At 44.2% G+C, this 15,805-nt stretch overlaps 1 protein-coding gene across 2 annotated transcripts in view; it reads left to right on the top strand.

The window, feature by feature from the left end:
• The window catches only part of SRD5A1 (steroid 5 alpha-reductase 1), a 37,506-nt gene extending 24,203 nt beyond the window's left edge, over window positions 1-13,303 (top strand). For both annotated transcript variants that reach the window (XM_050792945.1, XM_050792946.1), the window contains exons 4-5: window positions 6,349-6,499; window positions 11,943-13,303. In XM_050792945.1, coding sequence (XP_050648902.1) covers window positions 6,349-6,499; window positions 11,943-12,009 — 218 coding nt within the window. In that variant the 3' untranslated portion in view covers window positions 12,010-13,303. The remainder of the gene's footprint in view (window positions 1-6,348; window positions 6,500-11,942) is intronic.
• The last annotated feature ends 2,502 nt before the right edge of the window (window positions 13,304-15,805 follow it).

Below are 15,805 nucleotides of genomic sequence, written 5' to 3'. Positions count from 1 at the left end.
CTAAGAAGTAGTAGCATGGTATTTATTAGCTACAAGTTTTCAATGTAAATCATCATTATTAATAACAAGTGCTGTTGTTATTGTCTTATTAGAATAACAAAAGAACCAAATCTGGCTAACTGAACAGTTATTAAACAAAGCAGAAAGTCCAGTTATATCTGTGCTTGGAAAGAGAGGATGAGGAAGAACGTATGATTTACAAGGAGTGTCTGACACTTCTGTTTCTAGCAGTATAATGAAATAGATACTTTGACCCTCCTCTGAAAACATTTTAAAATGTTGGAATATTTTGAAAATCTTCTTAAACACATCAGTATACTATCAAGAAAGGAAGTAATCATCAGAGGACAAGATCTAGGTGAATGATGGAATCTGGAGCGTGTCTTTTGAGAATTTGTGACGAGGCACCAACCCCCATGCTGGTTTATAACCCAGATTCGCACTACTTGTATAGTATGAAAAATCTCAAGCCGTGAATTAATTTCCGTGGCCTAGGGTGGTGGTGGATTCTCCTGGCCAGCAAAAGCCCAGATCCCCAAGGGGATCTGCATTCAACCTGAGTCTCAAAGAACCCAATGTGCCACACTCCACAGAGTAAGAGGTATGGTCACAAGGTACAGAACCCACAAGGAAGTACAGCACCATGAGGGAGAATGTAATTCAACGTGAAAGATTTCAGATGTTAGAATTAATGGAAACATTATAAAGTCAGTACTTTAAATGCTTTTTATAACGAGTAATTACAATTAGGAGTAAAAAAGCAATGTACCATAAAAAGGACTAGAAACCAACAGAGTTTCAGAAAAAAAACTTTTAAAGTACAGAAATCTAAAACTTTAATGGAGAAAGGGCATGACATCACTTAGTTTGAACTTCTTCCACTTATGTTCTGAGAAACCATATGAGAATAGCAACAAAAACAAACAATGCTCCAAATCCCAAATTACTAAAACTGTGATCCTGAGAACCTGGAATCAGCAAAGCCAGCTCCACACGTGATGGTAGTGTGATAGAAGCGGCAGAGAAGAGAAAACATGACAGAGTCCTAGACAGGCTGCTGATCACCCATTCAGCCCCTGGGTGGATTGGGGAAGAATCCCCTCTTTGGTGTTGAGCTTATAAGCAAACTGCACCCTCATGGGGTCATCCCAAGGAGCCACTTCCTCTGGCAGGTACAGTGGCTGAGAAAGTGCAATGTAAGCTGGATGGTGGCCCCCTCGCTTTGTGCCCAGCACCCTTGCATGGGGAACAGCATGATTCCAGATTCATTGGCAAGTGTTTGTCCCCTGAAGGAGAGGGCCCTGTCCTAAGGAGGGGCTGCCATGAGCCAGACAAAGAAGGGAGAGAGCACAGTCCTGGGGGAGGCAGAATGAAAAGGTGCAGAAGATGCCAGAAGCCACAGACTGGCAGATTTGAGAAACACCACTTCCAAAAGAAAGGGCATCCCCAGAGATGGCAGGATCCCATGGGAGGGCCCTCCTGGGCCAGGCTGGTCACGGAAAGGCCTGACATGCCTCATACAGAGGGTCCTGTCCACTGTCCCACAGTAGTTGAGATGCCACAAAAACTTTTCAGCCTCTTTCCCTCCATTTCCTGCTCTCATGTCTGATCCTTGTTCTAATCCAACATATTGAAACCTGAAGAACAAAAAAGGTATGATCCCCAAATCTGTGCAGTCATAACATTGGGACAGCAAAGCAGCAGCAAAACTTACCTGAGCAGAAACATGTTTCACAAAGCAGGGGAAAATTGTAATCAAAATTCCAACATGAGTTTTAAAATGTGAATGGAGGCTGCACCTGTAATTCCAGCACTTTGAGAGGCCGAGTTGGGCAGATCACATGAGGTCCAGAGTTCAAGACCAACCTGGCCAACATGGTAAAACCCCATCCCTACTAAAAACACAAAATTTAGCCAGGTGTGGTGGCACATGCCTGTAATCCCAGCTACTTAGGAGGCTGAGACAAGGCTGAGACACGAGAATCGCTTGAACCTGGGAGGCAGAGGGTGCAGTTAGCCAAGATCATGCCACTGCACTCCAGCCTGGGCGACAGAGTGAGACTCTGTCTCAAAAAAGTAAAAAATACAAATAAAATGTGAATGGAGCAGTTGCAGGGTCTATACCCGTCAGCTGAAGAACACCTGCAATGAACCTGCAATCTACAAACTTAGCTTATTTTCTGTCTCAGTAAAGGGAGACCCCTCCCTGCCACATTTCCCTACAGTGCATAGCCTCCTTCCTGCAGCTAGTAATCAACCCAGCTTCCCGACGGCCTGTGGCCATCAATGGCATCTCTGAGAACAGATAGGCCAAAGGAGATGTAGAAGCTTGGCTGCGACTCTCAGGCAGCAGGAAGTAGCACCAGATGTCGGTGCAGGTGACATGGGACACATGAGACTTAAGAAAGAAAATGCTTCTAAAATTTTTAATTTCTCCTATCCAAGTACTAACTAGGCTCGACCTTGCTTAGCTTTCAAGATCAGACAAGATCAAAATTCTTTATTTCTAATCATTAAATTAAAAGGCCCACAAGACCAGGAAAAAAAAAAAAAAAACCACAGAAGTATGTCAGAAGATAGAAATGAAAAAGCAAAGAATATGATACCTAGACTGGGTGCAGTGGCTCATACCTGTAATCCCAATACTTTGGGAGGCTGAGGCAGGAGGATCACTTGAGGCCAGGAGTTTGAGACCAGCCTAGGCAACATAGCCAGACCCCCATCTCTACAAGAAAAATGAAAGAAAATTAGCCAGGCATGGTGGTGCACACTTGTAGTCCCAGCCACTCAGGAGGCTGAGGTGGGAGGATCACTTGAACCCAGGAGTTCATGGCTACAGTGAACCTCAATCACGCCACTGCACTCCAGAGGGAGACCCTGTCAAAAAAAAAAAAAAAAAAATTCTTATTGTGAATGACGTTTTTGGTGATAGCTGGAGAAGTAGGGAAAATACATCCATCCTAGGCACGCTGAAGTCCATGAAGAAGAAATCCAAAGCATTGGAACAGAACATATTTTAAAAACTAATTCAAGAAAGCTTTTGTGAAGTAAAACAAGACGCAAGAGCGTCTGCCGTTTGCAAGTGCACACCCTCTACCAGGGAAAGTCAACAGGAAACAGTGATGATCATCTGCACATGCTGTGAGTGGCTCATAAGGGAAAGTTTGTTAGATTCTTCAGGGCAACATTCAGTGCCAAGGCCTTAGAGGCAGCACCATGAGAGGCCCAAGGAATGTGGAAGCCAAAATTTTATCCTAGCTTTGGAGTCCCTCGTGTAAAATCTGTCAGGTTTTGAAGACTACAGGTATAGGTAGTCTGGGTGCTGAGCCCCATGAGGACTCCACCATGGTCGGCTTTGTGACTGGCCCCCCTCACTGCAGACTCTTAATTTGCAGGGTGTTTTTACGTGACACACTCATGGTTTCTAATACACAGGTGTGCCGTCTACATCCAGTGATTACGTGAGGTCTTTCAGAAACGCTTCCCAGGACTCTGTTAATAATGGTGCCGTAACTGGTTAGCGTCAAAAGAGCAAGTGACAAAACGAACAAATAAAGAGATAAAGAGAGGTGCACAGATAGGATGCCCATAGTCGGTACATACAGGCTGAACTAGGGTTTAGGGCAAGTGCTGTGGGCTGTGTGCAACGACCAGTTTGTGGTTTTGTAATGCGGCATCTGTAAGCAGCCTGTGTCTCAAGACATTTTTTGGCAGATTGGCATCTCCAGGTTTTCCGGTCTAATTACATGCTTACTGGTCCACCCATATGGTTCCACCAAATAATGTGCCCCACACTGGACCCTCTGAGAGAAGGTTCACTGAGCAGGCTGCATGCGGGAAGGCATCATGGCCCCAGCCCTCCCCACAGGCTGTCTGCCCTTTGGGTGACTGGCATCTGCAGGACGGGGTGCAAAGGTCCTTCCACGTCTGGGATTCAGCTGCCCAGGGCTCTGTTGAAATACAGATGATCGTTAATGTCATCTTGTAGAAAGTTGTAAGCAGTTACAGAAATGGGTGAATAAGAAAGTGACAGTGACTAAGCTCCACGGTTCAGAGGGAACAGCGCTGTGAATGCTTTGGGTCCATTCTTGCAGGCGCTTCTGCAGGTGCATATGCCCACACATTGTGAATGACATTCTATTTATTGGGCATTAAGTTTGACATTTTTATGTATTATATTATCATTAAAAAGTTTGTTTGTCAATGAATGTTGCTATTTGTATTAGTGTGTTTTCACTCTGCTATAAAGAACTACCTGAGTCTGGGTCATTTATGAAGAAAAGAGGTTTAATTGACTCACAGTTCCGCATGGCTGGGGAGGACTCAGGAAACTTACCATCATGGCAGAAGGCGAAGGGGAAGCAAAGACCTTCACATGGCGGCAGGAGAGAGAACAAGCGAAGGGGGACCTGCCTCATACTTTCAAACAATTACATCTCATGAGAATTCACTAGCACAAGAAACTGCCCCCATGATCCAGTCACCTCCCACTGGGTTCCTCCCTTGTCCTGTGGGGATCACAGTTCAAGATGAGATTGGGTGGGGACACAAAATCAAACCATATCAGTATTATTTTATAATTATGAATTATTTCAAGCTTACAGAAAAGTAGTAGAAAGCTCAATATTGCAAGCATCTACACACCCCCACCTTCCTTAAATAAGAAAAAGAAAAGCACTTTGCTGTCTTGGGCTCAGCAAAACCATTTTCTTTCTTTTTAAAAAATAGACCATCTCAGGCTGGGCGCCGTTGCTCACACCTGTAATGCCAGCGCTTTGGGAGGCTGAGACAGGTGGATCACCTGAGGTCAGGAATTCAACACCAGCCTAGCCAACACGGTGAAACCCCATCCCTACTAAAAATACAAAACTCCAAAAAAAAAAAAAAAAAATCATCTCAGCTCCAGCCAAAGCCCTCATGCACCATGCACGTAAGTTGCAGTGTGCTCAGAGAGCTAGTCTCCACCCTATGCTGCAGTATTTGTTGAAATTGGTCTTATGACTTCGGGTGTAATCAGTTTGTCTTTTTTTTTTTTTTTTTTTTTGAGACAGAGTCTAACTCTGTCACCCAGGCTGGAGTGCAATGAATGGCACGATCTCGGCTCACTGCAACCTGTGCCTCCTGGGTTCAAGCGATTCTTATTCATCAGCTTCCCGAGTAGCTGGGACTACAGGCGTGCACCATCACACCTAGTTAATTTTTGTATTTTCAGCAGAGACAAGGTTTCACCATGTTGGCCAGGCTGATCTGGAACTCCTGACCTCACATGATCCACCTGCCTCAGCCTCCCAAAGTTCTGGGATTACAGGCGTGAGCGACCGCACCCGGCCTAATTTTTTAAAAAATGCTCTGTCCTTATATGCCTTCCGAATTTTCTCAGCTCTGCAGACATAGTGCCCAACTGGAACCCAGGGCAGAATACATCAGGCCTCTCTAGAACACACTTGAGTAGCCACAAAGCTACAGCCTGAGGGTGAGTCCCAAGTCCCAAGGAGGGGCCTCCTGCCCTCCTTCTCTGCTAGGACCCCTCTCCCTGCCCCTCGTCTGGTCCTTGGAGTGTGCCAGCCATTGCTCTCCGCCTCAGGGCCTTTGCTGCATCTCTTCTCTTGCCTGGAGCACTCCTGAGAGCACCCCCAGCACCTGCCAGGCTGGCCCTCACTTGCAAGCCTTGAATCGACCTTCACCTTCCCTGTGAGGCTTGTTCCCAGCCACTCTGTGATGGTGACCTCCTCTACCCCATCCCAGTTCCAGGGCCCCTCACTACTGTGCCCTGCCCCTCACTACTCCTCCCCCTCCATGTGCTGCATGCTCTCTTTGTTCATGACACTGGGGTTTATGGTTCTAGATGTGGGGAGGGGGTCTGTCCAAGTGCCTGGGCAGGGCCTGGCCCATAATACTGACTCAGCGCATTTGTGAAGATGTGATGAATGAATGAATGAATGAATGAATGAATCTGTGCTTGAAAGTGAATATCTTCATCACTCATTGCTCTAGGGTTCTATTTAGGTCCATTTTACTTGCTAGTTCATTATTAGTTGTTACTCTGTATTCTCTGCTTGCATGATCCATCAACAGGTGCAGTGGTTTAGTGGTGTCTTCCACTGTAACTGTACATGCATGTATTCACATAGACGGGTATTGATATATATATGTAGTTGATGATCAGAAGCTGTGATATGAATTAGTAAACCATGTAACGCTGGATATGTCTTATTGATTAACATCCTATAAGGGAAATATTTTTCCATTCTTGAATTTATGTTCTCCAGGTAAGTATTCACTAGCATCTCTGAAGTCTATATTTCATTTTGTAGTAAATGTACTACTTTGGTCTGTGTTTTCTTCTAGGAGGCTTATTTGAATACGTAACTGCAGCCAACTATTTTGGAGAAATCATGGAGTGGTGTGGCTATGCCCTGGCCAGCTGGTCTGTCCAAGGCGCAGCTTTTGCTTTCTTCACATTTTGTTTTTTATCTGGTAGAGCAAAAGAGCATCATCGGTAAGTTTTGAAACACTTTTACCATTTGTAATTTGTTCTTTGACTATATTATTACTCTTTTTCAGGATAGATTTTTGAAGTGTTCATTTAAATTGCTGAATTCCAGTTTATTCTGTGCTTTGACCAAACAAGTACAAAACCAAACCGATAGCTGTAGAATCACCCAGCTCTAAGGAACTGTCAGAGCCACATAAGCAGAGTTGTTCTCTACACCACGTCCTTAGCCTCTCTGAATTGACATTGCTGGACTCAGTGGTGCAGCTGGACACCAAGCAGGGGATTCGGGGCTCTGAGTGGGAAACACTGATTAAAACAGAACCCTGACTGAGCACAGCCAATGGCCAGCTTGCGAATGCTGCAGGTTGAGGAATTCTGAAGAGGAAGGTGAAGCCCAGAGCCCGGCAACACTGGCAGAACTCGTGCACACAGAGCTCTCTAGCTATGTGGTGACTCAGGCCATGGCTCTGAACCTGGGGTCCTTAATGGGCTACAGAGGCTCTATGTGCCCCCTAAAATGACATTTTCCAGAGACCAGGTCCTTGCCTTTCATCTGATCCCCCAAAGGGCTTGTGAGCCATTTGACCAACACACTCATAAAGAAATCAAAGGGACTGGACACGGTGGCTCACACCTGTAATCCCAGCACTTCGGGAGGCCGAGGCCAGTGGACCACTTGAGGTCGGGAGTTCAAGACTGGCCTGGCCAACATGGTGAAACCCCATCTCTACTAAAAATACAAAAATTAGCCAGGCATGGTGGCGGTTGTCTGTAATCCCAGCTACTCGGGAGGCTGAGGCACAAGAATCACTTGAACCTGGGAGGTGGAGGTTGCAGTGAGCTGATATCGTGCCACTGCACTCTAGCCTGGTTGATAGAGTAAGACTCAGTCTCAAAAAGAAAGAAAGAAAGAAATCAAAGGATGTCAAGGCTGAAGTGAATTTAGAGAACACCTTTCTAATCCAATGGTTGAGGAAACTGAGGAGCAAGGAGCAGAGTCTGAGGCCTGCCAGGAGCCCCGTCTCATTGACAGGAAGAGATCTCAGCCACAGCGTGGAATCTTTACCTGCCCTGACATGGGCGTGTGTCCCTGACAATAAATGATGGAGACTGGGCTTAGCAAGCAGCCAGCCTGGTATGCACATTTACCGTGTGCCCTGAGCCACTCGCTTCATCCACTCAAAACATCTAACCAAAATCTCCAAAGCTGCCAGTGCTACGAGGTGTGCAAAAATGTATAACTCTGTCCTTCTTCATGAAGTTTATCATCTTTTTTGGGACTGAGGACAGAGAGAAAAAGCTAAAAGAAGAATAGATTGATAGCATGGTATAGTGGGAAAAGTACCTAGGTGTACTTCCCAGCCTCACCACGTGTTTGCAGATGCAAAGGATGATTATTGGAGATAATAAGAAGAAAGGTCATATCTGAAGTATCTCTTTGTCTAGTTTTTTTTTTTTTTTTTTTTAAGACAGCATCTCGCTCTGTCACTCAGGCTGGAATGCGGTAGCACAATCTCAGCTCACTGCCACCTCTGCCTCCTGGGCTCAAACGATCTTCCCACCTCAGCCTCCCAAGTAGCTGGGATTACAGGCACACGCCACCAGGCCTGGCTAATTTTTTATATTTTTTGTAGAATTGTGGTCTCACTATATGGCCCAAGCTGGTCTTGAACTCCTGGACTCAAGTAATCCTCGCACCTCAGCCTCCTGAAGTGCTAGGATTAGAGGCGTGAGTCAACGTGGCTGGCCTCTTTGTCTAATACTTGAAGAAGTGATAGCATAAATGTGAGAGCTGATGAGAGCTCTCAGGGCAGCACCCTTCATTCTTTCGAGACACTCCATTGTGCCAGGGACCTGGTATTTTCACGCATAGAGAGTGAGGAGAACAAAATCAGAGCCAGGACCTACCTAAATCCTGTAGCTGCTGAGAAAAACATAGGGGTCTGCAGAAAGTTGAGTGAGTGCCGAAGGCAGAGAGGGTTTGAGAAGGAGGCTCGATGCCAGGCATGGCAGAAACACTGTGGGCCAGGAATGGGCCTTCTGTGCTGGGAACTGTGTTCGCCAAAAAGTCATATGGGAGTCCTAAGCCCTGGTACCTGTGAAAGCAACCTTACTGGGGAACGTATTCAGTTGAGATGAGAAGGGGAAACGTGGATACAGACATACACCAGGTGATCACACAGAGTGGGAAGGCCACGGGAAGATGGACAGAGAGGCAGGGGCGATGCAGCCACGAGCCCAGGAACAACACGTGGCACCACCAGAGCTGGGGGAGATGGGACTGGAACCTTCCCTGAACCTCCAGAGGGAGCGGAGCCCTGCTGCCACCTTGATTTCCAACTTCTGGCTTCTAGAACTGGGAGAGAATTCGATGGCCGTTATTATAAGCCACCCAGCGTGCGGTAACTTTGTTCTAGCAGCCACAGGGAACTGATACACCAGCTTTCCGGCCGTTTAAAATTGACTGGGAAAGTAAGGGCAGGAGTATGATTTGTGAACCCTTCTGTTTTCTCCTCTGCCACATGACTTTGTTGTCACAGGTTTGGTTGAGATACTACGTCATCACTCTAAATATACATTCTAGAGTGTGACTTCCTCCCCTCTGCCCCCGCTGCTCCCAGCACTGCCCCCGCTGCCCCCGCTGCCCCCAGCACTGCCCCCGCTGCCCCCAGCACTGCACCCGGCCTGGGCCACGCTTCCCGGTGAAGATGCCATCCTTTTACATTCCTAATATTTGATGTGAAGAAGCAAGTAATGTCTCATTTCTCTTAAACAAATGAGATAACACTGACATTTAAAAAAACATGGATCAGCATAAGATTGAACACGGGCACACCAAGTCAGTGGTAAAGATGTTTCCTCAAATGAAATCAGGAAACAGGAAAACCCCTCTCAGTATATGAATATGAAACATATAGAAATGGAAAATAAGTAATTCAGTTATCTAAATGAAAGTCTTTGCTAATAAAAACCCAAAGATACTCTTTGCAGAAGAATTCATGAGTTGAAAGAGCTCTTTGTCATCCATTTGCTGTTTAAATTGGTGTCAGTGTGAAACCAGTTTTAAGTCCTGAAGAATTAATCAACTCAGTTTTGCAGAATTATGTTCAGAAATGTAGGACTTACAAGCTGAGAATAAAATAAAAACTCTTTTTTAAAAAATATTTTCATAAACCCAACTAATCAAGCCATCAAATAAACGTATTCCAAAAGAAACCATGCCAAGGATCTATTCCTTGCACTCCATTTGATGGATTATAATGTTCTTCTTTTTTTTTTTTTTTTTTTGAGACAGTCTCGCTCTGTCGCCCAGGCTGGAGTGCAGGGGCGCGATCTTGCCTCACTGCAAGCTCCGCCTCCCAGGTTCACACCATTCTCCTGCCCCAGCCTCCCGAGTAGCTGGCACTACAGGCACCTGGCTAATTTTTTTGTATTTTTAGTAAGAGATGGGGTTTCACCGCGTTAGCCAGGATGGTCTTGATCTCCTGACCTCACGATCCACCCGCCTTGGCCTCCCAAAGTTCTGGGATTACAGGTGTGAGCCACTATGCCTGGCCGGATTATAATGTTCTAAAAACAAAACTGTATTACAATGAAATTCTTTCTAAAATAATTAGTATTTAAATTCATAAATGATTGCATTGATAGTTAAACTCTAGGTCAGAAACAGTCAACTGTGCTGGGTTGCTAACAAATATTCTCTTTAAAGGCAAAATTTAAAGGTATTCTAAGGAGTGAGAAAAATTTAATCATTTAACAATAAATATTTTATTTCCATATAATGGTTTCTGTGAAATACATTTAACCTCTTCAGCCAACATCCCTTCATTATGTGAGAACATCCTGGCCTCACACGTGTTCTTTCTGATGTCACGGAGCCCAGCTTTGCTGCCCAGCCTGGCTGGAAGGACCGTTTTCTCGGCGTCCTGCGGCAGTCCTGTGTGTCCTGTCTCCCGCCTGCCCTCTCGTGTTTGCCCATTTCAGGCTCTCCTGCTGTCTTGTACTCTGCCCTTGACTTTTCGGGCCAGGGTGCCCATCTTCCATGGGCAGTTTCTGGGAGAGAGGAGCTCACCCGCTATGTCCCTGTGCGGCATCCAGTGCCACTGGCCCGTGGGGAAGCTCTCCGGCACTTGCAAGGGGTGGATGGCCTGGATCCCAGCAGGCCTGTGAAAACCTTCAGCCTCTAACCAGCGAACATGTTTGCAATCCACTTCCACAGGCTTCACACCAGCTGTGAAAACCTTCAGCCTCTAACCAGCGAACATGTTTGCAGTCCACTTCCACAGGCTTCACACCAGCTGTGAAAACCTTCCGCCTCTAACCAGCAAACATGTTTGCAATCCACTTTCACAGGTTTCACACTAGCTGTTGGGCTTGGCCACGTTGTGTGTTGGGCACTCGGGTCCATGTGCCACCACTGAGCCACATAGCTGGAAAGGCTGCAGTCTAAAGGCCTCATGCCAGGGGAAGTGATACTTGACCTGGAAGTCCTGACCGACTTCTTAGAATTGTTCTTATTACATGCCTTTTTGGGGACACAGAACATAAAAAAGTAAACGTGGCCGTCCAGTATGTTCGAATTCTCTATTTGTGGATTCCGGTGTTAAACTTAGCTAAGACCAGCAGGGGTTTGCCAACTGCCTCTCAGTTTCTCATCTTCATATGTTTCTACCACATTAACAGCGAGCTAATTGCTTTCTCTTATGATTTTTAGCCTGTTAATCTTTGTGTGTTTATAGAAACTCCCTTTTTATGACTATTTCTCCATGTTGTCAAATTATTTCTAATTTTTACTCCATCCACTTAGTTGCCACCTTTCCCAACTGGCTATTACCCCCAAAACAAATGAGCATGCCTTCGTTGATACAATTTATATCAAAACTGAAAATACTGTTTGTTTTGAGCACAAGGCTGAATTGTGGACAACGCTGTACTACATTTTCCCAGATTTCACTGAATCCTTACTAAGAGCTGTTCCTGAGCCTCCTGGTACACAGCTGGGTGCCCACTCTATACACCCTGGGCTAGGCCAGTAGTTCTCGACTGCAGGCTGGAGAAAACTCTTAAGAGTCTACCAGCAGATATTCAGAAGCACCTACTTGGTCCTGCCCCTCCTCCAGCCTGCATGCTTTCCCCAGGGGCTGAAAAGACAGCTCCACAACGTGCTGTTCAGTATTTTCATCAAATGTCAGTAATTTTCCTTCCAGATAGAAAGCTGAATTCTATGGGCTACTTCTTCTGAATCACACTTTATGATTAGATATATTTAATTCTTCGTGATATAGGCAAAATTAAACTATAAGTATGAAATGCCAAAGTTTTTGTTACTACATTTAAAAACTGAATAGTCTTTTGTCATGAAAAATATTGTCACTTTTGTTAGCATCTGTTAAATGTCTAAGTGACAGAATTATTCCCTTTTAAAATTTTTTTTTCTTATTTTTAGGTGGTACCTCCAGAAATTTGAAGAGTATCCAAAGTTCAGAAAAATTCTAATTCCATTTTTGTTTTAAGTGCATTTTCAACGAAATTATCTTCAAGTTGAAGCTTTCCGATGGTGTTTCTCTAGGGACTTTGTAAATAAGTTATATCTTTGTAATTTTCCTGCTACTTCATCATTTTCAAGATGTCCTCTAGAAATATTTTTTCTAGTAATTTTGCAAGCTACCTAATAAGTACTTAAATAAACTGAAATGGAGGTTGAAGTATCCTACTGTGTAACAGATCAGAATTTCAAACTCCAGGTAATAACTGCTGACATTTGTTCTAATTTCGAATTTACCTCTTTTGGCTATGTCTTGCCAAGTGTGTCTAAGACTAGAGTTTACAACTGTCTTTGATGGCATTTTCAGAACAATAAATGTCACAATCCCTTCTATAGCCCCCTACAGTGATCCCTTCAAGGTCAACAGCAGTGTTGCTTTCCCCCTGTAGGGCTGGGATATGTCTTGGAGCCCTCTCTCGGAGGCCACAGAGGCTGGGGGTAGCCATTGTGCAGTCATGGCCCAGGGGAAACTTGCCAACCTTCATTGTCAGGTGCTGTGTGTAAGTGGAGAACTTGGGGATAGAGGAGGAAGCTCCTGGTGGCTCTTCCAAGGCAGGGGCAAAGGCATCTGGACTTGTTCCAGCCCAGCCCCCCAGGTGACATCACCAGGCAGGGAGGGGTGCTGGTGGTGGTTTAGACGGAGTAAGTTGCTTTGCCTGTGCAAGTGGCTCCCGGGCCCTAAACAGGCACCTTTAGGCCATGGGTCACTCACCATGAGCCATCAATATGCTCTGGTCTGACATGGTTTCTCTTTGTCCTCTAGTCTAGACCTAGTTTTTTGTTCTGTTCTCCACGTATGGATATAGTAGAGATTATTGTCTGTGAAATTTCTCCTTTGTGGATTTTGAGTTTTCCGTTGTAGTGTAAAGAATGATTACCTTCTGTAACAATAAAAAGATCACTTTTTAAGATTTATCCTGTTCTTTGTCGATTGAAACATAATAATTATATTGTTAAGATTCTCTACAGCCTTCTTTTTCTTCCATAGCTAATCTTCTTCTAATTGTTTTTTGCTTTCTGTTTTGCTGTTGCTGCTTTGCAAAGCTTTTCCCTCATAGCCTGTACCTGTTATCAGTATAAAATAATCTTCCTGTTGAATGCTTCATGACTTGAATTCTACTTTGATAAAAACATTGCCATACTGCTTTTTATCTTGATGAATTCATCTGGCATTTCTTTGCTTTATCGTCTCATCTGGAGTTTTTAAATGCCATTTGTTTTAGTTGTCTTCAACAACATAATAAATAGACTTTGCCATTTAACAAGGTAGCTCAAATTCTTTTACTAATTGTTACATCGAAACATTCTTTCATCGTGTTTCTTGTTTTTATTTGGTTTTTTCAACTTCTTCTGTTTACTATCTACAGTGATTTGGAAAGGAGATTTCCTTTAAAACAAACAAGCTTATTGGGAATGGCTTTTATGATTTTTAAAGTAGCCTTGAGAGCTTCCAGTTAAATCCGATGAGCTGAACATACACCTTTCCTTCTCCCCTCTCTATCCTGACCCCAGTTGAAATCACCTAAAAGGAGTTTAAGTGGGCGAGTGGCCCCATAAAGAGAGTGAGAGAGAGTCATCACTGCAGACAGATCACAGCACGGGTGGAGATGGGCCTGATGTGGCAGAGCAGAGAGGCCATGACAGCACGCACCCAGCCGAGACCCTGGGTCCTCACACCTGGGCTGACAGAGGGCAGAGGGATATGAGCACCTCAAAGTGAGACCAACTAAACATGGTGCCTGCAGCAGAAAGCAGTGTCCTCTGCACTCCCACTCCCCACGGACAGCACATAGAGCCCAGAAATGAGCCATGTGCCCATTGCCGGGGAAGAGAAAGGTAGGCTGAGGTGGTGGTCTGTCCTAACACAAAAATTAACTAAGTGGGGAAAAACGGAGAACTAGGTGTTGGCATCCCAGGAAAAAATAAAGTCTCCACATTTTGGTCTTCAGGGATCCTGCCCCATAATGGCTGGTTACCTCCTGCCTCAAGCTGCAGGGAAGCTGGGGGTGGCGTGGTGCCCCTGCAATTAACTCTCCTGCTCAGACTTTCTGGTCCTTCTTAGAAAATGTGAACCAGTGAGCAAGAAGCGCCTGGTACATAGAAAAATCTGCATCATGAAAGAACAATGAAAGCCTCTTCAAGAAAACATGATCCTAGGCATCAAAGGGAATTTTTAAAAAGAAATCGTAACTTCAGGGAGATTCAGCATCCACAGAGGAATGGACATCACTCACTGTGGGACATACATACTGGAATACTACTCAGCAATGTGAAGGAATGGACTGTTGATGAATATTTATAAATCACATATCTGGTAAAGATTTTAATATTCATAATATGTAAAGAACTATCAAAATTCAGTAATAAAGCATATGTTTTGTAAATGGACAAATGATCTGACACTTCACCAAATAATACATACAGTGGCAAATAAGTACATGCAAAGATGCTTAATGTCTTTGGTCACTGGGGAAACATTAATAAGGTATCAGTACACATCTATGAGCCTTTCACAAAACTGATTTGAATGCTAAAATCTATAAAAACTCATTCTGTTGAACAGTAAACTGAGGCACAAATAAATTTTAAAGAATTTATTTGATCAAACAACAATTCATGAACTAGGCAGCTCCAAACCAGACATGGTTAAGGAGCTCCACTGGGGGGAGCAAGGAGAAGGGTTCCATAGGATGGACACAGAGGAAAGCAGCACAGTTTGTGGCTCCAGCTGCACAGCTACCTCATTTGGTCTGTTCCGTTGGAAGATCCCTGGTTATATAAGTTTGGTGCCTGTCCTGGTCAGTTGAACTTAAATCCTGTTTTTCTTCAGTATAGGTATTTACAACAAATAGCTCAAGTTAAGTTTTGCTTATGTTTGCAAAGCAAGCAAGGGTTAGGTCATTTATGAGGCCTAACTGGTTTTGTCCGCCCAGGGATTCTTCAGGTCTGGTCTCCATTCTAATTTACTTTAACACTTCTACATATGATAGTCCCCAAAATATGAACATTTTCCCAATAACACTTGTAAACCATAACTTATTTTCCTCCATTAAATATTGTTACATTTACTTCAGATAGTTTTAAACTCCTTAGAAACTATGCATTTGCTCAAACAGCCTGTTCTTCAGTTAAAGTTCAAACCCGTTTGACCAGAGAAAAGCAAACATTATTAACTAAGAATATGATTGTGTTAGTCTGTTTTCATGCTGCTGATAAAGACATACCTGAGACTAGCTAATTTATAAAGAAAAAGAGGTTTAATGGACTCATGATTCCACATGGCTGATGAGGCCTCACAATCATGGCGAAAAACACGTCTTACGTGGTAGCAGACAAGAGAGAAGGACAGCCAAGCAAAAGCGGAAACCGCTTATAAAACCATGAGATCTCGTGAGACTTACTACCGTGAGAACAGTATGGGGGAACCACCCCCATGATTCAATTACCTCGCACTGGGTCCCTCCCACAACACGTGGGAATTGTGGGAGCTACAATTCAAGATGAGATATGGGTGGGGACACAGCCAAACTATATCAACCATTTTTTTTTCACTTGTGAAGGTAAAACATTTAATTTTAAAATGTTGACACTACAATGTATTAAATAGTCATAAATGGACACAGTGTATTCTATAGCTGCCAAGTTTACTTTTTTTTTTTTTTTTTTTACGGAAACTGTTAAGTTATACTGTGGTTAAGACTTGTACCTTCACCCTTGAAAAAGCCCACATTCTATCACAGCGATGTATGGTCAGACTTAACAGC

This window comes from Macaca thibetana, chromosome 6 (assembly GCF_024542745.1).
Source record: "Macaca thibetana thibetana isolate TM-01 chromosome 6, ASM2454274v1, whole genome shotgun sequence".
NCBI classification, from domain to species: Eukaryota; Metazoa; Chordata; class Mammalia; order Primates; family Cercopithecidae; genus Macaca; species Macaca thibetana.
Note: the sequence above shows the minus strand (reverse complement) of the source record. Positions and strands in the feature narration are given on the sequence as shown.